At 49.0% G+C, this 27,271-nt stretch overlaps 2 protein-coding genes across 2 annotated transcripts in view; both read left to right on the top strand.

Annotated features, from left to right (window-relative positions):
* The first annotated feature begins 5,408 nt into the window (after positions 1-5,408).
* Nipsnap1 (nipsnap homolog 1) lies at positions 5,409-20,224 on the top strand. The gene is made up of 10 exons (XM_090320429.1): positions 5,409-5,529; positions 13,788-13,915; positions 14,046-14,091; positions 14,319-14,413; positions 15,221-15,291; positions 15,376-15,516; positions 15,731-15,762; positions 16,045-16,139; positions 17,265-17,348; positions 19,158-20,224. Exons 1-10 carry the CDS (start codon positions 5,432-5,434, stop codon positions 19,220-19,222), a joined length of 855 nt encoding a protein of 284 aa, XP_090176555.1. The 5' UTR covers positions 5,409-5,431; the 3' UTR covers positions 19,223-20,224.
* Positions 20,225-20,895: 671 nt separating this feature from the next.
* The window catches only part of Thoc5 (THO complex subunit 5), a 33,607-nt gene continuing 27,231 nt past the window's right edge, over positions 20,896-27,271 (top strand). The window contains 5 exon segments of the mRNA XM_090320428.1: positions 20,896-20,968; positions 25,027-25,130; positions 26,212-26,355; positions 26,810-26,923; positions 27,041-27,138. Coding sequence (XP_090176554.1) covers positions 25,035-25,130; positions 26,212-26,355; positions 26,810-26,923; positions 27,041-27,138 — 452 coding nt within the window. The 5' untranslated portion in view covers positions 20,896-20,968; positions 25,027-25,034.

Below are 27,271 nucleotides of genomic sequence, written 5' to 3'. Positions count from 1 at the left end.
CTCTCTTTTAATTGGGGATAAGAGTCTCTCGGACTTTCAAGCCCAGGTTGGAACTAGAATCCTTAGATCTTAGCCTCCTGAGTAGTGAGGATTACAGGTGTTAGCCACAAGTGCAGACCACTCCTGGCTTTTTGGTGGTTAATTGGAGATAAGTCTCTCAGATTTTCCTCCCCAAGCTCTTTTGAATATCAAGCCTCAAATCTCAGCTTCCTGAGGAGGTAAGTGGCTTGAACCATTAGCTCCCAGCTGTTGCTGCTTTCTTTTTTCCTTTTTCTTTTTCTTTATTATTATTATTATTATTGCCAGTCCTGGGCTTGGGTTCAGGGCCTGAGCACTGTCCTTGGACATTTTCTTTTTTTTTTTTTTTGCCAGTCCTGGGCTTGAGCTCAGGGCCTGAGCACTGTCCTTGGACTTTCTCAAGGCTAGAGCTCTACCACTTGAGCCTCAGCACCACTTCCGACTTTTTTCTATGTATGTGGTACCGAGGAATCGAACCCGGGTCTTCATGCATGCTAGGCAAGCACTTTAACCACTAGGCAAAACTCCCGGCCCCATGTCCTTGGACTTTTTCAAGGCTAGAACTCTACCACTTGAGCCTCAGCACCACTTCTGGCTTTTTGCTATGTATGTGGTACCGAGGAATCGAACCCGGGTCTTCATGCATGAGAGGCAAGCACTCTACCACTAGGCCAAACTCCCGACCCCAAGGATGGCTTCACCATTTTTTTTTTTTTTTGGCCAGTCGTGGGCTTGAGCTCAGGGCCTGAGCACTGTCCTTGGATTTTCTCAAGGCTAGAGCTCTACCCCTTGAGCCTCAGCACCACTTCTGGCTTTTATCTATGTATGTGGTACCGAGGAATCGAACCCGGGTCTTCATGTATGCTAGGCAAGCACTTTAACCACTAGGCCAAACTCCCGGCCCTCATCTTAGTATTTAAATGTTGTTAGAGAGTATGACAGACTGGGTAGTAAAAATAAAAGGATTTTTTTTTTTTTTTTTTTGCCAGTCCTGGGCTTGAGCTCATGGTCTGAGCACTCTCTTTGGACTCTCAAGACTAGAACTCTACCACTTGAGCCTCAGCACCACTTCTAGCTTTTTCTATGTATGTGGTACCAAGGAATCAAACCCAGGACTTTGTGCATGCTAGGCAAGCAGTCTACCACTAGGCCAAACTCTCAGCCCTACTGCTTTTTTTTTTTTTAAAGTGAGGTATACTAGTAGTGCATAGCAAATAACAGCTCAGTAGTCACTGAAAGCAGTTGATAGAGACCAAATCATGCCAACAGGATGACCTACTCAGGTAAGACAGGAAGTGCAGATGGAAGCAAGGAGAACAAGTTGTCCAGGCTAGCCTGAATAAACTTAGCAAAACCCTATCTCAAAAACAAAATTAAAACCCGGTGCTGGTGGCTCATGCCTGTAATCCTAGCTACTCAGAGGTTTGAGAATCACAGTTTGAAGCCAGCCTGGGAAGGAAAGTCCATGAGACTTATATCTCTAATTAACTATCAGAAAGCTAGAAACAGAAGTGTGGCTCAATCAATAGAGTACGAGCCTTGGGCAGAAAAGACCAAGGGACAGTGCCTAGGTACTAAGTTCAAACCCCAGCACTAGTCACACACACACACACACACACACACACACACACACACACACGCACAAAATTTTGTTTCCTGGATTGCATAGTGCCACCTTGTGGTAATAGCATAAACATAATTTGTAATTCTTTCCATGCCAACAGGTTTTTTGTTGTTGTTTTTTTGTTTTTTGTCATGGGGCTTGAATTTGCCTGGGTACTCTCCCTGAGCTATTCAGCTCAAGGCTACAGCCCTACCCTGAGCCTGGGTGTTGTCCCTGAGCTCTTCAGCTCAAGGCTACCGCCCTACCCCTGGAACCACAGCACCACTTCCCATTTTCTAGTGGTTAATTGGAGATAAGAGTCTCAGGTCCTTTTGTTCCAGGGCTGGCTTTGAACCTTGAGCCTCAGATCTCAGCCTCCTGAATAGCTAGGATTATAGGCATGAGCCACCACACCTGGCTCTTGCCAACGGTTTTGAAATGGTAACTTGACTCAATGCCTAAGAAAAATTCCTTTTGGTATTTACATTATTCTATCATTTTGTCAATGTTTTTACGCGACACTATGTCGAAATCACATAATTCTTATCTGTCTATGATGCCTAGAAGGTTGAATCTTAGTCTTGAGGCTCAGGTCCCAGTGGAGACATAAAAGCTTTCTTCACCCTGACTTTTCAGTTTGGGGTCCCCTAGGAGCTAGATAACATAGCTCTCAGAGAGCAGTTAGGCTTGGTCATAAAAGCCCATCAATAAAGAGCAGGTGACACTGCCACAGCTGGGTAATTTGTCTCTTTGCTTCTCTGCAGCCTATTCGGTGATGATCTATTTGTCCTGGGGAATAGATGATGGCAGGTTTGTCCATATTTCATGCTTATGAACCTGCCTGTTCCTTGCTACCCGGTAAGGCTCATCCGTCTCTGTCCCTGGCTCCTTTCATTCCATTTCACAAGTGGACAGCAGGCCTTGGCAAAGAGTTATGAAGGTGGCTGCTGGGAGGGCAATTTGGAGAAAGAAGGGAGCTTGGGGAAGAGGCTGGCTGGGTCCACTCCTGGCAATGAGGAAAACAATGGATGAGAGGCCAACTAGGGAAAAAGAGATGTTACCAATTTAATGTTGGGCAGGAAGGCACCCCAGAGAGGAAAGAGGTGAGGAATGGGGAGACTGAGGGAGAGGTCCTCAGACAGAAAAGTGAGGATGCTGTGGAGTTCTGCTTGTGGGGGACCCTGGGAGTGTGCAGAGGCACAATGCCTATCCAGCACGTTGAAGGCCCTGGGTTTCAAATACTGCAGTAGTTAGTATTACAGGTGTGAGCACTGCACACATGTACACATACACGCACACAGCTGAGGGGCTGAGTCCAATCCCAGTTGATAAGATGGGCCCAGTGTGAGACCTAATGATAGGCTAGGGATTCAGAGGCATGAGAAAGTGCTTGCCTAGTAGGCTTGAGGGCTTGGGTTCCAGCTCTATCATGACATAAACAATAACAATATCAACAACAATGAGAACAATAGCAAAACACCTTAATCCCCGTAACCAGCTTGTAACCAGCTTCCAAAATGGCCCTAGCACTCTCAAATGCTAATCCTTGGTCTTGTGGAGCTGTGGCTCAAGTGATAGAGCACTAGCCTTGGAAAAAAAAAAAGGCTCAGGAACAGAACCACGCAAAAGAGAAGACAGAGAGACATACACACACACACACACACACACACACACACACATACATATAGAGGGGGGGAGGGAGGGAGAGAGAGAGGGAAAAGAGAGAGAGGGAAAAGAGAGGTGGGGGGGAAAGCACGGATGACTTTCTAGGCCAGGTCACGAAAGTCCTCAAAGGACTTTCTGCTTGGACCCTCTGTGCTGGAGGAAACCAGCCTGGATGATAAAGACACCCAGTAGTCACCAGAGGAGTCCACATGACAAGTCCTCCAGCCAGCAACCAGCACGAACTTGCCATGTATGTGCCTGACTCCTTGGATGGAAGGACACTCTTCAGTCTCAATCAGAAGTTTAGATAATCATAGCCTGGGCCAACTACTCCTCCTTTTCCTCTTCTTCCTCTTCCTCCTCCTCCTCCTCTGCTTCTTCCTCCTCTTCTAAGTTCAAGTTCCAGTACTGGCACACATGGATACACACACACACACACACACACACACACACACACACACACACGCACGCATATGCCAGAGTGGAGCTGTGGGTTAAGTGGTATAACATCAACCTTGAGTACTAAGGGAGAGCACAAGGCCTTGAGTTCAAGCTCCAGTTCTAGCATACACACACACACACACACACACACACACACACACACACACACCACACACACGCACACACAAAGATTCTGTAATGAAGTGGTGTGTGTCTGGAGAAGAACAGAGCCACAACTGGGATGATCGAGCCTTCTTTTTCTCATAATTGGGATGATTGAGCCCTCCATTTTTCTGATACAAGAGACTTTCAATGCTCAAAGGAAAGTTCGTGATAAAATGAGATGAGCTGAGTGAGGGTGCAGACTCTGAAGCCTGCCCTTCCACCTCTGTGCCACTCTGTCCTTTGCATGGTAACAGTCTATTTTTGATTGCTGTATCAGACTTAGCTGAGGACTGGGTAATTGAAAAAGAAAAAGAGTTTATTTTGGAAAAGACCATGCAGGCTTTCCAGGCTCTCTGTCATATATGGCTGTGAATGATCTGGGGACTGTGAGTAGAGATGGAATGAGTTTGGAGGACAGTTAAAAGAGGTGGGCATGGGAGGGAGGCAAACTGAACATGGACAACAGAGGAAGGCATGGAAAGGCATGGGTGGGGGGGGAGAAAGCCATTCTGGTAGCCAGGAACCTTTCCCACCTATCTGGAATGGTTATGAGAGGTGTGTGTTTTGTTTTTTTGCCAGTCCTGGAGCTTGAACACAGGGCCTGGGCACCATCCCAGAGCCTCTTTCTGATCAAGGCTAACACTCTACCACTTGAGCCACAGTTTCATTTCCAGCTCTTTCTAAGGAGTTTAATAAAGGTAAGAGTTTCAGAACTTTCCTGTCCCGGGACTTGCTTCTGAGAACCTCAGATCTCAAGTCTCCTGAGTAGCTAGGATTACAGGTTTGAGACACTGCTCATTCTTCTTTCTCTTTTGTTGGTTGTAGGGCTTGAATTCAGGGCCTGAGCTCTTCTGCTGAAGGCTCTCGCTCTACCACTTTGGCCACAGCTCCACTGCCAGCTTTCTGGTGGTTAATTGGAGATGAGTCTCACAGACTTCCCTGCCTGGGCTGCCTTTGGATTGTAATCCTCCGATCTCAGCCTCCATATTCGTCAGGATTACAGATGTGAGCCACTAATGCCAGGCAGAAAGTTTGTTCTTTTGATAGTGTGATCATTACTACCCTGGAGGCCCCGTGCCACCAAAGCATACAGCTGGGGAGGTGGGAAGGACTAGGGATGCGGCTCAGTGGTGTGTGAGAGGCTCAGGGTCGGATTCCCAGCACCTCCAAATGGAGGCTGAAAACCTGCAGGGGCGGTTTCAGGGGTTCACACGCCCACGGTGAAGGACTCAGAGAACCCCAGGTAATAATCGCTGGCCGCCCTCATTTTTTAACCACATGGAACTGTGAGGCTCAGACGGGGGGGGGACGGGGGGGACGCAGGCGTCGCTCGAGGTGACAGCGCAGCAGGAGCTCAGAGGTCTGGCTCACTTTTCTGCCAATCATCGGGTGGATGGGTGAGTGGCACCGAGGGCCACGCCCACCCGGGAAGCACGCAGCGGAGGGCGGGGCGAGCCCCAGGGGGCGTGGCCGGAGTCCGTTCCGCCTCTACCGCCGGGCTCGGGGGCGGGGCCTCCCTCCCACCTGCGCCGCTCCAACATGGCTCCGCGGTGGTGCAGCATCTCCGGGAGCGCGCGGCGGCTGCTGGGGAGCCCTGGGCCTCACACCGGGGACCGCGCGGCTGCAGCTGCGGCGCGGTGAGAGCCGGGCGGGATGGGATGGCCACGCGCGCCGGCACAGGGACCGGGACTGGGAGCCGGAGTCCGGGGCGGGGGCTGAGGATGGGGGGCGGGGAGGAGTGGAGACTCCTTGGCTTGCAATCCAAGGGGTAGAGGCGGAGCCCGGAGCCAGGCCTGGGAAAGAATGAGGTGGAGGTAGAAAGGTAGGGGTAGGGTCCTTTGTTATTTTGCGCTTCGCGGTGTAGCCCAGGTTGGTCTTGAAGTTGCAGTCCTCCTTCCTCATCCTCTTAGGGGTTGGGATTGCAGGCGTGAACCGCCATGCTGTGCTAGGCAGGGTCCTTTTCCTGCTGGGGATCCGGGTCTGGGTTGAGAAGGATGGGGTGGAGGGCCAGGTCTTAGGTCCTGGAGAATGGGAGGTGGCAGAGGATAAGATTAGCCAGCAACCCTTTCGTTGGGCCTTTGCCTAGCCCTGTGATTATTTAGCACACCCTGGCGGGAGTGGGGGCAGGGGGGAAGTGAGGGGATAACTTATGGGCCTGGTAGCTCCTACCTGGAGAAACTCTAGAGAGATGAGACCAGTGGGTGCAATGAGGAACCCCCCCCCCCCAAAGATCTGCACATTCTCAGCTTCCCCACCCTGAATGGTACAGGTGGGTTGATGAACAGACACCTCTGAGGGGAATGGGAATTGTCCAAGGTCATTGTCCCTGTGGTGCCCTGGCTGTACTGATTCAGGGCAGTGTCTCCAGATGCACCATGCACTTTGTACCACAACTGGGTGGCCTCCTGAGAGAAGGAGACTGCTAGGCCATGTGCTCAGCCCTGGCTGTTGTTTGACCCCGCCGTGGTGCTCAGGCAGGGCTTGGCTTCTCCTGACTGGCCCTTGGCGGCTCCTCCCTCCACCATGTCTGTGTGTGGGAAGGATATGGTGCTGGCCTGTCTCTTTGACTAGATCATTTGCTTACTTTTCGGTATCCCCATTTCTTCTCCCTCCCACAATGCCGGTGACTGGCCTCCCACCTGTGGGGAGGAAGCAGGGTTTTTCCTACCCAGCTGTCCCCCGGCAAAGCTGAAGAGCTCTGTTAGAACTTACCTTAGAGCACTGTGCAGTGGAGCTTTGGAATGTGTTGAGGGAAGGCAACCCAGCCTGGGCCCCTTACCCAGACAACCAAATAGCCAGGGAGAAAACTGACATCATGAGCCCAGAGTTTGCCTGGCTAGGAAATCTAACTCGGCTTTTTTTTTTTTTTTTTTTTTTTGGTGGGGTGACCTTGGGAATGTCATTGGACCTCTTCAAGTCTCAGATTCCTCATCAGTATCTGAAAGAGGAAATAATATATATCCCATACACTTGTTTGTGCTTTTTTTAAAATTTTGGTGTGTGTGTGTGTGTGTGATGCTGGGGACTGAAACCAAGGTTTCCCAGCTGCCAATGAACTATACCCCCAGTCCTCCTGGGATGAACTATACCCCCAGTCCTCCTGGGATTGTTGAGGATTAAAGAGTTCCATGGTGGGGCAGGAAGTTGGCCTAGTGGTAGAGTGCTTGCCCAGCATTCACGAAGACTGGTGTTTGATTCCTCAATACCATACACATAGAAAAAGATGGAAGTGATGCTGTGGCTCAAGTGGTAGAGCTCTAGCCTTAGGAAAGCCCAAGGACAGTGCTCAGGCCCTGAGTTCAAGCCCCAGAACTGGAGTGGAAAAAATAAAGAAAAAAGAGTTCCATGGTTAACTTGCTGGTGGCTCACACCTGTAATCTCAAATTCTAAGAAGGCTCAGATCTGAGGATCAAACTTTGAAGCCAGGACAGAAAAAGCCCAACATTTTTATTTCCAGTTAATCAGCATAAAAACTGGACTGGCGGTATGGTTCAAGTGACAGGTTATTAGCTATGCATGAAAAAGCAAAGCGAGACTATGAGGCCCTGAGTTCAAACTTTGGTACTGGCACACACACACACAGACACACACACACACACAATCCATGCTGGTTCATGTCTGTAATCCCAGGTATCTAGAAGGATCAAAGTTCAAATCTAGCCCTAGCAAAAATTTGGCACCCATCTCAAGAGCTGAGTATGGTGGTACCTGCCTTGTCATTGTTGCCTAGGTTGACTTCAAACCACGTTTCTCAGATCTCTACTGCCTGAGTAGCTATAATTACAGATGTACATCGCCACGTGTGTCCTTCAACCTGTGTGTGTGTGTGTGTGTGTGTGTGTGTGTGTGTGTGTGTGTGTGTGTGTGTGTGTGCGCGCGCGCGCGCGCGTGTGCGCATGCGCGTGCTGGTCATGGGGCTTGCACTCAGGGCCTGGGTGCTGAGTTTGGCTCAAGGCTAGTGCTCTATCACTTGAGCCATAGTAACACTTCTGACTCTTTTTGAGGAGTTAACTGGAAATGAGTCTCAGAGACTTTCCTGCCCAGAATGGCTTTGAACCTCAGTCCTCAGGTCTCAGCCTTCTGAGTAGCTGGAAATTATAGGAGTGAGCTACCAGCATCTAGTTAATTTTTATCTTTTGACAGTTCTGAGTTTGAACTCAGGGTCTTGTGCTTGCTAGATAGGCTCTCTACTAAATGATCCATGTCCCCAACCTTGGCCTTTAATTTTTTTTTTCTTTAGTGCTAGGGAATGGCATCCAGGGCTTGTTGCTTGCTAGGCAAATGATCTGCCACTAAGGTATAAACCTCTCCCCCTCCCCACTCCAGTCCTGGAAAAGTGCAGAGTGAGAGGGGCTGAGGAAGTCAAGGGGAATAGAAAACATGGTGAATTCACTGAGAAAGGGAATTTTGAACTTGTGAAAATATGTGCTTGAGGATGCTGGCTTTGAGCTCAGATCCACCCTGGCATCTGCTGTCTCTGGTGATATTTTACCTGTAGAAATCTCCTTCAGATAAGGCTGCTTGCCAGGTTCACTTACTAGATGGGAAAGCTGAAGCCCACAAGCAGGAAGCTTTTGAACCCCTCATTCCTCTCCAGCATCCCAGCCCCCTCCCCCCTCTTCCCCACGGCTGGCCTCTGGCTATTTATCCTGGTCACTACCTGTATTAATACATTACTAGAAGCCTAGCTGGGGAGCAAAGGTCTTGGTTCACAAATTGTGGATCTTCTCTGCCAGGCAGCCCCTCTATAAAACCAAAAGTCTCATCCCAAGTCAGGGCTAGCCCCTGCTCCCTGATTTGCTGTCTGACCTTGGGAAGTACCTTAAACTGTTCAAGCATAAACTATTGTATCTTCTTGAAAGCAGGAATAGGAGGAGGCCCAACATTATAAAGATTGTGGTATTGATCTTGTGAGGTCATGCAAATTAAGAAATTCACCACAGGGCCGGGAGTTTGGCCTAGTGGTATAGTGCTTGCCTAGCATACACAGAGAGACCCAAGTTTGATTCCTCGGTACCACATACATAGGAAAAAAAAAAAAGCCAGAAGTGGTGCTGAGGCTCAAGTGGTAGAGCTCTAGCCTTGAGAAAATCCAAGGACAGTGCTCAGGCCCTGAGCTGAAGCCCAGGACTGGAAAAAAAAAAAAAATTCAGCACAGATTCCTGACTCAGACCCAATACACTACCCAGCTCATTCTAACTTTTTTTGCTTTGGTAAAGCTACAATATATTGGTTTAAAGCCAGAACCTGGTAGCTCACACTTGCAATTCTGGCTACTCAGGAGGCTGAGTTCTGAGGATTACAGTTTTAAGCCAGCCCCATTATTGGGGTCTGTGAGACTCTTGCCTTCAATTAATGACCAGAAAAAATAAAAAGTGGTGCTATGGCTCCAAGTGGTAGAGTACTACCTTGAGTTGAAGAGCTCAGGGGCAGCACTCAGGCCTAGAATTAAAGCCCTAGGACTAGCAAAATAAAAATAAGCTGGGGCTAGGAGTTCTGCCTAGTGGTAGAGGGCTTGCCTAGCATGTATGAAGGCCCCAGGTTCGATTCCTTGGTACCAGATACATAGAAAAAGCCAGAAGTCAGGGCTGGGAGCTTGGCCTTGTGGTAGAGTGCTTGCCTAGCATGCATGACGCTTTGGGTTTGATTCTTCAATACCAAATACACTGAAAAAACTAGAAATTGTGTTGTGGCACAAGTGGTAGAGTGTTGGCCTTGAGGAAAGCTAAGGACAGTGCTTGGGCCCTGAGTTCAAGCACCAGGACTGACAAAAAAAAAAAAAAAGCTGGACTGGAGCTGTGGCTCACCTGGTAGAACACTAACTGAAACAAGAAAGCTGAGCAAGCAAGAGGCTGTAGTTCCACCTTGGGTATCAACAAAAACCAACGTATAAAGAATAAAGAAATGGGGGCGGGGAGTTTGGCCTAGTGGTAGAGTGCTTGCCTAGCATGGATGAAGACCTGGGTTGGATTTCTATGTATACATAGAAAAAAGCTGGAAATGGTGCTACAGCTCAAGTGGTAGAGCTCTAGCCTTGAGAAAGCCCAAGCAACAGCGCTTAGGCTCTGAGATCAAGCCCCAGGACCGGCAAAAAACAAACAAAAAAAACAAGAATAAAGAAATGTAAACACCTACCTCTCCTCATCTACCTAAACAGAATAGTAGTTCCCTTTAATCCTGGTTTCATTTTCTGTGACTCCAGTTGCCTAATGTCAACTGTGTTGGTGGTGGTGGTTGTGGGGGGGAAATATGAACTGGAAAATTCCAGAAAATAAACAAGACCACATTCACATATATTTTCGACATATTACAGTTGTTAGCTCAGTGATACAGAATGAACTGGTTCAAAAATCTGTTTGGTCACAAAAAAAAATGAGAAATGATTTCTTCTGAAATGTTAATATAGAGGCCGGGAGTTTGGCCTAGTGGTTAAAGTGCTTGCCTAGCATGCGTGAAGACCTGGGTTCGATTCCTCGGTACCACATACATAGAAAAAAGCCGGAAGTGGTGCTGAGGCTCAAGTGGTAGAGCTCTAGCCTTGAGAAAACCCAAGGACAGTGTTCAGGCCCTGAGCTCAAGCCAGGACTGGCAAAAAAAAAAAAAGTCTTTCCTTGGGGCTGGGAGTGTAGCCTAGTAGAATGCTTGAGTAGCATGCACAAAGCCTTAGATTCAATTCCTTAATACCACACAGAAAAAGCTGGAAGTGCTGTGGCTCAAGTGGTAGAGTACTAGCCTTGAGAAAGCTCAAGGACTAGCTGGGCTTGGTGGCTCACGCTGTAATCCTAGCTTCTCAGGAGGCTGAGATCTGAGCATCACAGTTCAAAGTCAGCCCATGAGACTTTTATCTCCAATTAATCACTGGAAAACCAGAAGTGGCCCTGTGGCTCAAGGGGTAGGGCAGTAGCCTCGAGCTGAAGACCTCAGGGGCAGCGCCCAGGTCCAGAGTTAAAGTTTCACAACCAATGAGAGAAAGGAAAAAAGAAAGAAAGAAAGCAACCAAGCTTGCTCAAGGACAGTGCCCAGGCCCTAAGTTCCTTCCTCCCCTTTCCCCCTTTCCCTCTCCCCCCATCCCCTTTCTTTTTCTCCCTTTCTTTGTGTGTGTGTGTGTGTGTGTGTGTGTGTGTGTGTGTGTGTGTGTGTGTGTGTACGTTAGTCCTGAGGCTTGAACCCAGGGCCTGGGCTTTCTCCCTGAATTTTAGTGCTCAAGACTAGCACTTTACCTCTTTGAAGCACAGTTCTACTAGGGCTTGAACCCAGGGCCTGGGCTTTCTCCTTGAATTTTAGTGCTCAAAACTAGCACTTTACCTCTTTGAAGCACAGTTTTACTAGCTTTTTTTTTTTTTTTTTTTTTTTTAATGGGTCTTGGGGCTTGAACTCAGCCTGAGCACATCCCTGAGCTCTTCAACTCAAGGCTACCACCCTACCACTGGGCCTGGGCATTGTCCCTGAGCTCTTCTGCTCTAGGCTACTGCCCTACCCTTGATCCAAGCCCCACTTCCCGTTTTTTAAGAGATTAATTAGAGATAAGAATCTCAGGTCCTTTCTGCCCAGGCTGGCTTTGAACCTTGATCCTCAGATCTCAGCTTCCGGACTAGCTAGGATTACAGGTGTGAAGCACTGTGCCTGCTGGCTGCTTCCAGCTTTTGGTATTAGACATAAGAATCTCACAGACTTGCCTTCCTGGGCTGGCTTCAAACTGCCATCCTCAGATCCCAGCCTCCCAAGTAGTTAGGATTACAGTGTGAGCCATCACTATCCAACAATTTGTTTCTTATAATCAGTCTCCGTTTGAAAGAATATGTATTTAATTGTCAGACATTTGTTCTAGCCTCACAAAAGACTTACAAGAAGAGCAGGCCTAGGTCTGGGAATATGGCTCAGTTGTAGAGTGAAGTCCTGGGTTCAATTCCTCAATACCACATAAACAGAAAAGCTGGAAATAGCACTGTGGTTCAAGTGGAAGAGTACTAGCCTTGAGCAAAAGAAGCTCAGAGACAGTTGACAGTCCCCGAGTTCAAGCCCCAAGACCTGCACACACACAAAAAAAAGAAAGAAAGAAAGAGAAGGCTTTCCCATACTGCCAAGAAGTCTCTGTCAGCAGACTTGCTTTTCAACTTCATGTAAGGTTGTAGGGTAAGAAGATAGCTTAAAATAAGCTGCGTTCCCACTAGAATCTTGGATGTGGAGTGCAGGGTACAAAACCCAGTCCCCAGTGCCAGTTTTCCCTGCTTCTGGCACCACTCTGTAGAGAAAGCTTTTCTTTTCACAGCACCCTGTCCAAGTGGACAGAATAAGTGAGTGGGTGAATGAATGAATGCATTATGTTTTGTTTTGTTTTGCCAGTCCTGGCTTGAACTCAAGGCCTGAGCACTGTCCTTGGGCTTTCTCAAGGCCAGAGCTCTACCACTTGAGCCACAGCACCACTTCCAGCTTTTTTTCTATGTATGTGGTACCAAGGAATCGAACCCAAGTCTTCGTCCATGCTAAGCAAGCACTCTACCACTGGGCCAAACTCGCAGCCCCATGAATGCATTATGTTTTTACCCCTCCCTCTGCTCTAGTTTTTCTCTTCACTGCTGGGAGGCAGAGCCCTGTGCACAGTCACTCTTTCCAGCAGCTAGAACCTCCTCCAGAACAAGGCTTGTCTTTTTCTGTTTGTGGGGTATAGGAAGTAGGGTGCAGGCCCAGGGCAGGATGAGCTCTAGGGAGGAGTATGAGTGCAGCCTTCTTGAAGCACAATGTAAAAGAGCCTGGTGTGAGGCGGCTGGTATAGCTCAAGTGGTACAAGCACCTTCCTAGCAAGCCTAAGCCTAAAGCCCCTGAGTTCAATCCCCCTAGGACTGGGAAACAAAGCAAAGAAGAAAACCTTAAAATGTGCACAGAGGTCAGTTAGTGTGGCTGTTAGCTACTCAGGGAATGGAGGCAGAAACTAGGAGAATCGCTATCTGAGGCTGCAATGGGCAGAGACATTAGACTATTAGAAAAAGAAAATAACTAGAACAGAAATAGTTGAAGGCAGCCGGGAGCTGGTGGCTCAGGTTTGTGATCTGAGTTACTCTTGGGAAGCTGAAGCCTAAGGATCACAGTTCGAAGTCAGCTGGGCAGGAAAGTCTGTGAGGCTCTTTATCTCCAGTGAACCTCTCAAAGACCAGAAGTGGTGTTGTGACTCAAATTGGTAGAGCCCTCGTCTGGGGCACAAAAGCTCAGGGACAGCTCCTCCCCCCTCCCCCCACACAAAGCTCGGAGTGTGGAGGTTAGAGCACACTTGGAGAATGGAGCTCCCTGGGGAGGAGGGGAGTGCCAGGCAGGAGCAGAGACTGGTGAGATGGGTTGGGTTGGTCAAGTTGGGGCTGCTCCACTTGACAAGAGGCTACAATTATGCAATCATGGCAAGAGGATAAAGTGGAGGCAGGGAGGCTAGACAGAAGGGGTGGGAGGTGAGGCTGCCTCTCCTGGCTTCCTACAACCTGCAGAGTTTTAAGACACAGCCTGGACATCTCTGTAGAAGGGACCACACCTGCCTGGCTAAGGGCTTTAAAACAAAACAAACAAACAAAAAACACCCATCCTGGGCTTGAACTCAGGGCCTGAGCACTGTTCTTGGGCTTTCTCAAGGCTAGTACTCTACTACTTGAGCACAACTTCTGGCTTTTTTTTTTCTATGTATGTGGTACCAAGGCATTGAATCCAGTCTTCGTGCATGTTAGGCAAGCACTGTAGCACTAGGCCAAACTTCCAGTCCGCTAATAGCATTTTCAGCTCTGGAACTGCTGTAAGACTCCATTGGCCCTGTAGCATGTAGGTCACCAGCCTGGGGATGCAGGGCAGCTGGGTAGATGGAATTGCCAGCCTCTCTCCCACCACCTGTCCCCCTGACCTCTTCTGTGTCTTCCAGTTTCTATTCCAAGGACAATGAAGGCAGCTGGTTCCGCTCCCTCTTTGTCCACAAGGTGGATCCCCGGAAGGATGCCCACTCCACCCTGCTGTCCAAGAAGGAGACCAGCAACCTCTACAAGATCCAGTGTGAGTGGCTGCCAGCCTGGTCCTCTCAGGGCAGTGTGGCGATGACCTCCCACGCCAGCCACCCTGACCCCACCCACCATGCATGGGCACACGCACCCTGCTTCAGCCTGGTCTGTCTGTCCTCTTGCAGTTCACAATGTGAAGCCTGAATGTCTGGATGCCTACAACAGCCTCACGTGAGCATCCTCCTCCTTCAGCCTCCCATTCCTCCCCTCTAATCCTCAGAACATTCCCCACCTCCTCCTCCTCCTGGTGGAAATGGAGGGAGGGGATGAGTTCAGAGCTGGGAGGCTGAGGACATCTTGTCTTCTGTCGCATCCACCCTGGGCCTCTCAGTGGCAGCCCTGATCTCAGGGGTCCTTGGTGGGTCTGAGCCCCGCCCCTCACCAAGCCCTGCCCACAGGGAGGCGGTGCTGCCCCAGCTGCACCTGGATGAAGACTATCCCTGTTCCCTGGTGGGCAACTGGAACACCTGGTATGGGGAGCAGGACCAGGCAGGTAAGACATCCGCCTTCCCAGGGCTATGGCCTCCAGCGCCTGGGTACCTTTTCCATCTCGCTGTCTTCCCCTCCCTCCACAGTAGCACTGTAGCAGTGTGTTTTTTTGGGGGGTGGGGCTTTCTACTTTTGTGCCTCACTGCCCCTGATCAAACGTCTTTGGTGGCTCCCCTGTACACTTGGGCAGCCCATGAGGCCTTCCATACTCAGCCTCAACTTGTCCCATCCTGCCTATCCCCCCCCTTCCCCAGAAAGAAACATTTCATGCCCAGGTTCCAGGCTGCCATTCGTGATCTTTCCTCCATCAAGAGGATTCTCCCTTGGCTTACTTTACTGGTTCACCTGTCTTTCATCTAGACTTACTTAGCAGAGGCATCACTTCCTCCTGGAAGCAACCCTGGGTTTTCTCCACTCAAGTTGGGCTACGAACCTCCTCTGACTCTCCAGCCCCCAATTCTTGCTTCTTTATGTTCTGACCTCATACCTGTATCTGTCTCCCCATGTGGGTGCTGGTTGAGTCCTGGAGGCCAAGGCCCATGCCCGTCCTCATCACTGAACCCCCAGTATATAGCACATGTCGCACAGCTTTGTAGGGTACCTTCAGACCCTATCCACATATAGCTATTTAGATTTAGATTAGTTAAAATCAAATGCTAAGTATCCATTTCCTCAGTCGCTACAGCCACATGTTGAGTGCCCATATGGCCTGCAACTGCTGCTTTGGACAGCTACAGAACATTTTTATTGTAGCATAAGGGCCTTTTGCACACTCTGTGTGCAGCCCCTGACCTGCACCCTCTGTCAACAGTGCACCTGTGGCGATTCTCAGGCGGTTACCCAGCCCTCATGGACTGCATGAACAAGCTCAAAAACAACAAGGTATGTCCACATCCTCACTTCCGCCCCCCCACCAGCCCCACTGCTGGTGAGGGTCACTTCCTGCCCACCCTGCCTGGCCCCCAGGAATACCTGGAGTTCCGGAAGGAGCGGAGCCGGATGCTGCTGTCCAGGAGGAACCAGTTGCTTCTGGAGTTCAGCTTCTGGAATGAGCCACAGCCCAGAGCCGGTGGAAACATCTATGAGCTGAGGACCTACAAGCTCAAGGTGCATCCCTGTTTTGCTTCCCACCCTCCCTGCAGCCATGCTGCTTGGCAGCTGTCCCAAGCCCCCGGGCTTCTCTGTCCCTAGGAGCATAGAACAGGTGTACTGACACACACCTGCACACCTGGGGCCCGGCTGTGAGGTCCTGGAGCTGGGGGGACAGTTGGGAAGCTGGGAGTCAAAGGGCTTCATTGAGCTCCTTCCGGTTCTCTTTCAGCCGGGAACCATGATTGAGTGGGGGAACAACTGGTGAGTAGCAGCCCCGGGGCTGAGGATATGGAGGAATCGTGGGCCCCTGAGTGGTCACTTTGTGAAGGGCACGTGGCAGAGAGCCCAAAGGAGGAGCAGCCTCGAGATGCAGACCTATGGGGGGGGGGGGGGCTTGTTTGGTAAAGCAGCAGCCAGTGGTGGTGCCTCGATGGTCCCGTTCCCCGGCAGTCCTTCCTACCAGCCCTAGGCCCAACATGGGCAAGGACTCAGCCTGGGTCCACCTCAGCCCGGCCTCTATCCCGCACTCTCTGTCATTTCCAGGGCCCGGGCCATCAAATACAGGCAGGAGAACCAGGAGGCTGTGGGCGGCTTCTTCTCGCAGATAGGAGAGCTCTACGTTGTACATCACCTCTGGGGTAGGTCACGGGTTCTCAGGAGGCTTCTGCTTATCCCCTTCCTCCAGTGTCATCCTGTGTGCCTTTATTTACATTCTAGCATTCTGTGTCAGCCAGGAGCTTGCCAAAAATGACTCATTGCAGATGATAGCCCATACTGTAGAAAAAGAGAGAAAGAGATGATAGAGACAAACATAAAGGACCTACATGGAATTTGAATAGGGATAAAAGGCCTCCCAGAGGGCTAAATGTAAGCACAGGGCCATCTGTGCCAGGAGCCAGCAGTGATTTGCTGGAGAAAACATGGCAAGTGGTGTGAACCGCATGTGCAAAGACCCTGTGGTAGGGAGCCTTTGGATGGGAGGCTGGTGTTGGAGTGAGTGGGGAAGGGTGTAAGGAGATGGAAAAGGAAAAGGGGACAGATAATTGGCTCATTCTGGGCCTCACAGGCTGAGTGGATGAGACAGGATTTGCTGGAAATAAACTGGGAGCTGCAGGAGTAGTAAATAATTCTGGCTGTTAGGTGCCTGGGGACAGTAGAGGAGCGCTTGCATGAGATCAAGCTGATGAGGATGGGGCCTGGTCTCACATAGTAACACTGGTTTGCTGAGCCTAGAGATTGAACCAGTAGTATCTAAGATTGAATTATCCCCGTGGTGAGGTGGGGGGTGGGTGGCAGTGAAGGAGGAGGATGTCAGCAGAGCTCCCAGGGCCTGTCCTGAAATAGCTGTCATTTTGTCAGGACTGGGAGATCTAAGGAGGAGCAGGCTAAAGGCCTATGGAAGGTAACATTTAAGATCCTGGCACATCCAAGTAGAGAATTCATATGGGCACAGCATATTTGAGTCTCTCAAGGACAGTTTGGGGCCGAAGGTAGAAATTTAAGAGTCATCAACATATGTACACTTCCTGCGATCCCAAAGGCCCTTTTCCTCCTCAGGGCCTTTGCACATACTGTTCCTCCTATTTGAAACACTATTTTTGTAGAAGTGATTGGGTGAGACTGACAAAAGCAGTGTTTGCTGACAGTCTGAGGGAGGCAGCTGGGGAAGAAGAGGCAGCAGAGCAGGTGTGAGGTGGTAGAAAGGGCCCTGTGCTCAGTGAGAGGCTCTGTGTATGAAGAATGAGCTTGTGCCTTTCCTGCAGCCTATAAGGACCTGCAGTCTCGGGAGGAGACTCGAAATGCTGCCTGGAGGAAGCGGGGCTGGGATGAAAATGTTTACTATACAGGTGAGTGCCTCCTCTGGGAGGGGAGTCAATGGGACCTTCAGAGGGCATGTCCTGGGAGCCCCGTGTGGGCATGGCATCCCTGTGCAAGGACAGCTATCCTCACTTGATCACCTCCAGTGATGAGGAACTTACTGTTTTTCAGTACTTGGATTTGATTTCAGGAAATACTTGATGGACAGGTGCTCTACCACTTGAACTGTATCCCCCATCCCTTTTTGGGTTCACTATGTATTTATTTTTGTCAGTTGAGGGGCTTGAACTCAGGGCCTGGACGCTGTATCCGAGTGCTCAAAGCTAGCACTTTACTACTTGAGCCACAGCTCCACTTCTAGCTTTTTGATGTTTAATTGGACACAAGAGGCCAATGGACTTTCTTGCCTGGGCTGGCTTTGAGCTGTGATCCTCAGATCTCAGTCTCCTGAGTAGCTAGGATTGCAGGTGTGAATTGGTGCCTAGAGAAGGAAGGCACTCATACTTCAGCTCCTAGTTATCAACTTCCATCCTCAAATATTAGTGTCTAATAGCTAGGATGACAGGTGTTAGCCCCTAGCACCCAGCCAGCCCCTCACAGCTTTTCTCCCAGTATACTACACCAAGGTTATCTTTTTTCCCTTGGGGTGCTGAGATTTGAACCGTACTCTACACATGTTAATAAGCATGTACTCTACTACTGGACTCCATTCTCAGCCTTATAATTATCTTCTTGATGTTTTTCTTCAAACTACCCTACTTTTTTTTTTTTTTTGTGGGGTCATAGGACTTGAACTAGGCCTGGGTGCTGTCCCTGAGCTCTTCAGCTCAAGGTTACCACCCTACCCTTAAGCCAAGCCCCACTTCTCCACTTCCTGTTTTCTAGAGGTTAATTGGTCCTTTTGGCTTTGAACCTTGTTCCTTAGATCTCAGCTACCTAAGTAGTTACAGGTGTGAGCCACCACATCCAGCTATCCTACTTTTTTCTTTTTTTTTTTTATTGTAATTAGTAAAAGGGTTACATGATATTTGCCAGATAGAAGGTGCATTAATTCACATACATTGATACCCTTTCACATGTCTTGGTACCCATTACCCTCCTCCCCACACCCCCCACCCGTCTTGGTTTTCCCCCATTCCCTATCACATTTCAAATAACCAAATACAGATAAATTCAATATATCAGATAACAAAGTGAGATACTATACCAATATGAGATAACCAAGGGACAGCAAAGGAGATGAGAGACAACATAGTACATTAAGGACAACAATCATTCGTTATATGGCTTTTGTTTCAATATCCTGGAGGTCCCCTACTTTTTTCTTAACTTATCTTTATCTTTAACAGTATCTATGAAATTGGGGGGGAGGGGAGGTGTGTGTGTGTGTGTGCGCGTGTGTATGTGTGCGTATGTGTGTGTGTGTGTGTGTGTGTGCGCATGCACACATGATAAAGAGTTTCACTTTCCTGCCCAGGCTGTCTTCAAACCGCAGTCCTCAAATCTCAGCCTTCTGGGTAGGTAGGATTACAGGCACTGGCACCTGGCTATGAAATTAACTTTTTTATAACTAGTTTTATTGTTTTCGTGGTGCTTTGGCTGGAACTCAGGCCATCACTCAAGGTATCAAATGCTCTACCCCTGAGCTCCATCCCCTCCCATGCTATTTGGTTCACGGACATAGGAAAACAAATTAATTTTAAAAACCTTTATCTCGTCTCCACCAAACAAAATCCTCAGCATCTGAATCTCCTTTCCCTTCATGTGTGTATGTGTATGCGCATGTCCATGTGTGTCCATGTCCTCAGGCCTCTTTGTGACCTCTTTTCTCTCCACAGTCCCCTTGGTGCGACACATGGAATCTCGAATCATGATCCCCTTGAAGATTTCTCCTCTCCAGTGATCCTGCCAATGCCTCCCTTCTCCCTCAGGGCAGCCTGGGACAGCAGTGCTCTTGGTCTTGATGTTTTTGTGTCCTCTCAGCTTTGGAAGGACTATAAAGAATAGTGCTCAACTCAAAGATGACAACATTCTGAGCATGACAGCATTCTCCAGAACCCCCATCTCCCCCGCCAATTTTCTTCTCCCTGCTAGAAGTAGTTTCTTACTTCCTTGAATGAAGCATAAAAACCTTTTAGGTTTTCTCCCATTTCCCCCAAGATTCTTTTCCGCAAGGTCACCAGTCCTTAGATATCACCATGGATATGATTTAGTTGCATAAGAGATAGCATGACCAGTAGTTGGGTGTGGAGTAGTGGGAGGTTAGAGGTTAGACCAGGTCTGACCCTTGGGACCTCACTGGTTTCCATTGAACAACCCACTTGCTGGACAAGCAAGTTTGAGCTAAGTCCTTTCCAAGGGGCAAAAACCTGGAACTGCCATAAAACCTCCAATCAGTAAGAGCAGGAGATCCAGAAGTATTAAGCCGCAGAAGTCACATGTGGAACACATAGATAGAACTTTCAATTCAGAACATTGAATTGCAATATTTGTATCTGAATTTGTGCCTGAATTGAATACTTGTAATACAGAATTAAGGTAGAGATGGTGCAAACCCCACGAGGGCAGGAGTTGGGTGCAGGGGGTTTCTTCCTAATATTAGAGACTGGCTTGCTTGCTTCTTCCTGCTAGTTGTAAACCTTCTCCTGCCCTCCTTCCAACAGGCAAAGATGGGGACCAGAACCTGTATCTCCCTCACCCTTCATTCCTTCTCCCCCACACGGACATTTTTGTCAAGCAGACTTTACAGAGCCACCAGGTCTGTGAACTGGAGCCAATGACTGGGGGAGGCGTGTGTGTCTGCTCGGGGACCCCTCATACCTCTACAAACAAGCCTGACTGTGCCTCCTGTCTGGGAAAGCGTGCTGGAGTTGCTGATGGAACCAATTAAAGATTTCTATAAATATTGGCATCTCCTTCATCTTCAGAGAATCTCAGCAAATACCTAAGGCTGGGCACAGTGCATCGCTCCCTTATTTGGCTGAGCTGCCCCCGTCCTGGGGCTTGGGGTGTGTGGGGAGGTGGTGAGGTCCTGACCGTTCTCAGGGAAGGATTCTTCATCCTCACCGCAGGCCAAGGGAAGACACGGTCCCCACACGTGGGGATTCAGGACACGGATGTTTCCCCATCGGGAATTCTGGGACACGGGGTAGAAAACACTTGGAAGTTGTCAAATACTCTAGAGTTGTGGTTTTTTTGTCCTTGGCAAATCAGGCCTGACCTGGAGAAGCGGGGTGTGACACGGGGTGAAAATGCCCGCTCGGGTCTGTGCCTTCTTCACTGGTGACAGCACACAGGCTGAGGCCAGTGGGCCAGGGCCCGAGCTCCAGGGCTGTCAAGCTCCTCCAGCCTCACTCCGCAAACCGGGAGGACACTCGGTCGCTGCTGGGCAAGGAACAAGGCCCGGAGAGTCAGTCTTGGTCGTCCTCGTGGCCTCAGTTCCCCGGCTGCAGAGCTGGGACCCGCCTCTTCCGATCCGGCTGACCATTCTCCCCGCCCACCGCGCTTCACTTCCGGAGTCACGTTGCTGGACTCCGGGCCTCACTTCCGGCGTGCGGCTCCTGCCTTCGGATTCTGTCCCCAGCTGGCGGAAGTGAATCGTCCCGCTACCGGAAGTTGTTCGCGAGCGCGCTGGGAACCGGGTTCTGTGGTGAGGAACGGGTCGGTGTGGTGGGGCGGGACTGCGCGCGGCGCGGTGATGGCGGTTTCGAGCCTGGAAGGGGCCTCTGGGCTGGGGTTCTGCCCAGCTCCTCCCCTCTCACTTGCCGGGTCCCATCCCTGGGCCTGGGGCCCGTTTCCTCATCTTCCCCGGCCCACGGTGGTGTGGCCTGGGGATGATGGTGGTGCGGTGATCGTGGTGATCACCCCTCGGTTCACTGTGCCCTTTTGCGGGCCGGGGACGAATGTGTGACCTCAGAAGTTGGGGTTTCCTACGACACTTAAGCCTTGCGGACTGCACCTCGGTGGGCTGTGACAGATCAGCTCATCTCTACAACTTTTTACAGATTTTTAGTCCAGTTTCTTTGTGTGTATGTGGGGAGGCTGGGGATCAGCCAGTGGCTTCCTTCTTGCAAGACTAGCGCCCTACCGTGAAGTGACAGACCCTTTTTAAACTTAAATGTAGTCAGTTGTGGGGCCCGGGAGTTTGGCCTAGTGGTTAAAGCGCTTGCCTAGCATGCATCAAGACCTGGGTTCAATTCCTTGGTACCCCACATACATAGAAAAAAGCCGGAAATGGTGCTGAGGCTCAAGTGGTAGAGCTCTAGCCTTGAGAAAGTCCAAGGACAGTGCTCAGGCCCTGAGCTCAAGCCCAGGACTGGCAAAAAAAAAAAAAAAAAAAAAAAGCTGGTGATTGCCAGTGTTCCTCATCTCAGCTGGGAATCTTAAATAGGAATGATAGGTCCAGGTTCAGATCCAGGCATAAATGCTAGATCATCTTCTCAAAACTAAAGTAGATTGAAGGTGTATATTTCAAGTGTTAGAGTTCCTGCCTAGCAAGCACAGAGCTCTAAATCCAAACTTCAGTGGGAATGGTAATGTAATGAAAGTAGACTGCTGTTAACTTCTGCTTGTTGTCTGAGAGGTAGTCCTTTTGTTACAAAGTGACACTAGTATTTATAGAAGTTCTAGAGAAAGTTAGGTAGCCAGACTCTGAAGGCTCAAACCTATACTTGTAGCTATTTAGGAGGCTGAGCTCGGAGGATCAAGATTCAAAGCCAGTCTCTAGCAGAAAAGTCTGAGATTCTAATCTCCAGTTAACCAGCAAAAAACCCTAAGTGGAAGTGTGGCTCAAGTGGCCTTGAGTGAAAAGTCCAAGCAAGTTAAAGCCCTGAGTCCAAGTCTCAGTACTCACACAAAAAAAACTTGGCGATGAAATCCTCCAGTGTACCCCCCCACCCCAATTGAGGATTGAACCTCAGGGCCTCATACTTGCTAGGTAAGAACTCCACTACTTTAGCTATGTCCTCGGCAATCAAAAGTTTTAAAGAAAATGGGTAAATGGATATGATAGTTTTTACTTGTAATCCTAGAACTCACAAGGCTGAGGTAGGAAAATCTCACATTTGAAGGCAACCTGGACAGATCAGTTAGACTGTCTCAAAAAAAAAAAAAAAAAAAAGGTGAGGATTACTGTCTCCTTGGGTGTTTAGCACTACCTAAAATATGTGCATGCATGCGTGCATTCTTTCCTTCTCTCTCTCTCTCTTTCTTTCTTTCTTTGCCAGTCGTGGGGCTTGAACTCAGGGTCTGCACACTGTCCTTGGGTCTTTCTCAAGGCTAGAACTCTACCACTTGAGCCACAGCACCACTTCTGGCTTTTTCTATGTATGGGGTATCCAGGAATCAAACTTGGGTCTTCATGCATGCTAGGCAAGCACTCTACCACTAGGCCAAACTCCTGGTCCCAAGATATATGCGTTCTATAATCCCATTCCTCACTGTGTTCATCATCTTTCTCAGCACAGTGCCTTGTATTAATGCTCCTGACAGCCCTCTAGTTAGAGATGGTTATTCTCATTTGCTTTGTGAGGAAGCAGATCTAGAGGAGCCAGGTTTGAACACTGTAAAGTTGGAGCATGAAGAGTCCAAGCTAGGAATCTCCAAACGCATCACAACTCACTGGTGCTCTGCAGTGTTAGTGAGAGAGGGATTGGTCAGGAGGGACAGTGCTACTACCCACTCCAGGACGCTGTGGTGATGGGACATAGGGGCCAGGGAGGATGTTTTGTCGTAGAGCTCCATGCAATGCATTCTCTTTCAGTTTTATGGTCAAGTTCAAGTGAGTGGCCTTGACCTATGGGGTACTGGCAGGAGTAGGTAGTGTAGCACGACAAGAACACCAGTAGACATCAGATGGACCCACACTTTAGCACACTAGCTTCAACCACTAACACATCAACATTTCCAGGCCTCATTGTCCTCATCTGTAAAACAGTAGTGGTTCTTGTCTGAAAAGTTTGTTGTAAGACCCAAATGAGGACATACCCAAACAGTGCTTAGATCAAGACTCAACCCACAGGGCCGCCAGTAGTATTGGAACCAGCCTTGCTGACTACACAGGAGTTTGGGGGTGGTGGTGGTGGTAAACTTATGGAGCACATAGGGAAGAAGGCAGAGCTCACCATCTAGGTAGGAAGACAAGCACATATAAATGACCTGATAGTTTATGCAACGTACCAAACAAGTTCCTTGGGGAGACCTCCAAGGCTTCCCAGAGCAGAGGAGCTTTGCTTAGTCTCATAGGATCAAAGAGTAGAGAGGATGAAGATAATTTCAAGGCAGAGAAAGCCTGGGCTATTTTGGGAGCTATGACTGCTGTGAGTAATTGCAGCCAGGAAGAGGTCAGAGGCAAGGGAGGATTAGTAGGAACTGGAGAAATGTGGTTGGGAAGGTGGCTTGGAGAAACCAGGAAGGGACTTTATGCAGGGCCAAGAAATATGGACTTCATTTTATACTTTATGAAGAGGAAGCAAAGTTTTTGAAAAAGGCTAGTCTTTTTATTTTCTTTTTTGTGTCGTTCCTGAAGTGTGAATTCAGGGCTTGGGTGTGCTATCCCTTAGGTTTATTTGCTCAAGCTAGTGCTCTACCACTTTAACCAAAGCACCACTTCCAGCTTTTTTGATGGTTTCTTGAAGATAAAGAGTCTCATGGGCTTTTCTGTCCAGGCTCACTTTGAACTGTGATCCTTAGATCTCAGCCTCCTGAGTAGCTAGGGTTACAGACATGAGCCACAGGTACCCAGTTAGGCTGGTCTATTTAAAGAAAGGATTTAGACAAAATTGCTAGGCAATACTGAGAGGAACATGGAGACCTGACCTGTAGGGTGTGTAGAAGGATAGCATATCACCTGGGGCTACAGAGTGAATGCCAGAGTGCAGGACCCTCTATGGGGAGTGAGCTGGGTCTGAGTGGGGCAGAAGATGGAGAGGTTGAAGGTGATTCTGAGATGAAAGGAGCATGTGGTGAAGGTTATTTTGAAATGGAGACAAGGACCAGAGATGCAGATCAAAGGTAGAGCACTTACCTAGCCTTTCCAAAGCCTACAGTTTGATCCATAGCAACTGGAGAGGGGAGCAGAGATAGAGCAGACAAATTCATTTTGGAGAAGCTGAAGGATGATTCTCTAGACATCTGATTCAACCCTGTGGAAAGTTAAGTGAATTTTTTTTTTTTTTTTTTTTTTTTTTTGGTGCCATTCCTGAGGCTTAGACTCAGTCAGGGCCTGAGAACTGTCTTTGGGCTTTCTCAAGGCTAGGGCTCTGTCACTTGAGCCACAGCACCACTTCTGGTTTTTTCTGTGTATGTGGTACTGAGGAATTGAACCCAGGTCTTTGTGCATGCTAGGCAGGCACTCTACCACTAGGCCATCCTCTCAGCTCCAAATGATTTTTTATTTTCCTGGTTCTTGCACTTGCTTGTGTGGCTTGTACTCTACCACTTGAGCCACACCTCCAGCCCAATTTTTTGCTAGTTATTTGGAGATGAAGTCTCGGACTTTTGTGCTTCAGTTGGCTTCAAATTACAGTCCTCTGATCTCAATATTTGGGGTACCTAGGATTATAGACCTGAGCTATTGGCACCCAGCTGTTTATTTTCTTTAATTACTAAGACTGTGAAACACTAAATCTGCTAATCAGCCTCAGGGGAAAAAATCTTGAGAACTTTCTCCTCTTAACAGCTCTCTGCTCTTTGCCTTCTGATTTCTAGGGATAACCATGTCTTCAGAATCCAGCAAAAAAAGGAAACCCAAAGTGATTCGAAGTGATGGAGCTCCAAGTGAAGGCAAGAGAAGTCGATCTGACATTGAGCCGGTAAGACTAGCCAGTGGTTACCACATGCCTGAGAAATTGCAGCTGTGGCTCATGATGAGGCTCCTAGAGCCTTGGGTCCTGTCTGAGTCAGGGCTAACAGCAGCATCCCAAGAACTACCAGGCCTGTAAGAGACATGATTCATTCCACACAGAGCATGTTCCAGTGTGTTACAAGGCTCCAATTTTCCTGATGGTCCAAAAAAGCCAGTGTCTCAGCAGCACAGTGCTGGAGCTCTAGAAATATTGTATCCCTGGATCTGCCACTTACCAGATGCCAGAACCACAGGCCCCACATCCCTACTGGTCAGCAGGATTCTGGTTACATTGAATCTGGTGCATCTTCTTCATAGAAGGCTCTCATACAGCCATTTTGGAAGAGCTCTGATTTTATTTGGAAGAGAATCTGGCCTCAGCTTAGATAATATCCTGTCTGGCTTAAAAGTAAAATTTGTAGTTACTCACAAATGCATTGTTTGGTCCAGGGAGGAGATGTGGCGAAGGGATATTGTGGGCAATTTTCCATTTTCTTTTTGACAGTTTCGTGTTCAGAATTGTTTTCATCCAACATGTGGTAATTACTTTGCAATCAAAAAGAGAAAATAAGGGGCTGGAGGATGTGGCTCAGTGGTAGGGTGCTTGCTTATGCCACAGGCCTTGGGCTTGATCCCTTGCAGTGCAAAATGAAGAACGGGGAGGGAGGGAGGGAGAAAGGGAAGGAGACAGTGAGACAGAGAGACCGAGAGACTTTTACTTTGAAAATAAGCAACCTGGGGCCGGGAGTTTGGCCTAGTGGTAGAGTGCTTGCCTAGCATGCACGAAGACCCGGGTTCGATTCCTCGGTACCACATACATAGAAAAAAGCTGGAGGTGGTGCTGAGGCTCAAGTGATAGAGCTCTAGCCTTGAGAAAGTCCAAGGACAGTGCTCAGGCCCTGAGCCCAAGCCCAAGACTGGCCAAAAAAAAAAAAAAAAAAGAAAAGAAGCAACCTAACTGGAAGCTAATCTGGGAGTTCAGCCCAGTTCCCCCCTCCCACAGGAAGGCTTTCACCCCCTCCCTGGAGCCTCTGTGCTTATCTCCACAGGAAGGTAAATACTACAGTGAGGAGGCTGAGGTGGACCTGCGGGACCCTGGCAGAGACTATGAGCTATACAAGTACACGTGTCAGGAGCTGCAGAGGCTGATGGCTGAGATCCAGGACCTGAAGAGCAGGGGCGGCAAGGATGTGGTAAGGAGCAAGACCAGGAAACCATGGGCCTGTGTAGTCTGTGTAGATGCTTCTTTTGCCCCTAGGAGGGCCTCTCCCGATCTTGGCCTTGAGTCCTAGTCATGATCAGGTGATTGGAACCTAGAGGCAATCAAGTCTGTTCATTTATTGGAACTTAACATCACCACTCACTTGCCCATTACAGTAATACAAAAACAGGACAGGCAGGTGTTGGTGGCTTATACTTGTATCCTAGCTACTCAGGAGGCTGAGATTTGAGGATCCTGGTTCAAAGCCAGCCCAGGCAGAAAAGTCCATGAATGGAGACTCTTTATCAATTAACCACCAAAAACCTGGAAGTGGTACTGTGGCTCAAATGGTAGAGCACTAGCCTTGACACACACACAGAAAGGTTACAACACAGCAAGGAAGTCAAGCCACCATTTAGTGCTCTAAATATCTTCTTTGCTTGCAGGCAATTGAAATTGAAGAACGGAAAATCCAGAGCTGTGTGCATTTCATGACTCTAAAGAAGCTTAACCGATTGGCTCACATCAGGTTGAAGAAAGGAAGAGATCAGACCCATGAAGTAGGAGTTGAGACTTTAGTTCTCCTCTTTACTCTTCCCCACCCTGTCTTTGACCCCCTCTGCCCTTTCTCTGTCTTTGCTGACCTTGCTCACCTCTAGCCCTATCTTCCCTTTCAGGCTAAGCAAAAAGTAGATGCCTACCACCTACAGCTACAGAATCTGCTGTATGAGGTGATGCACCTCCAGAAGGAGATCACCAAATGTTTGGAGTTCAAGTGAGTTTGGGAGGACAGGGCTTTTGGCACAGCTGGAAACTGCTCAGTGAGAGCCAGTTTCTTTCAAAGAAGCCCAGTGAGCATAGAAGACTGTGGGCCTCTAGGAGGAGGGTCAGTAGATCACGTTCAGTGG

This window comes from Megascapheus bottae, chromosome 28 (assembly GCF_031878675.1).
Source record: "Megascapheus bottae isolate mThoBot1 chromosome 28, mThoBot2.hap1, whole genome shotgun sequence".
Taxonomy (NCBI): domain Eukaryota; kingdom Metazoa; phylum Chordata; class Mammalia; order Rodentia; family Geomyidae; genus Megascapheus; species Megascapheus bottae.
The sequence above is the reverse complement of the archived record's forward strand: the minus strand, read 5'-3'. Positions and strand labels throughout refer to the sequence as shown.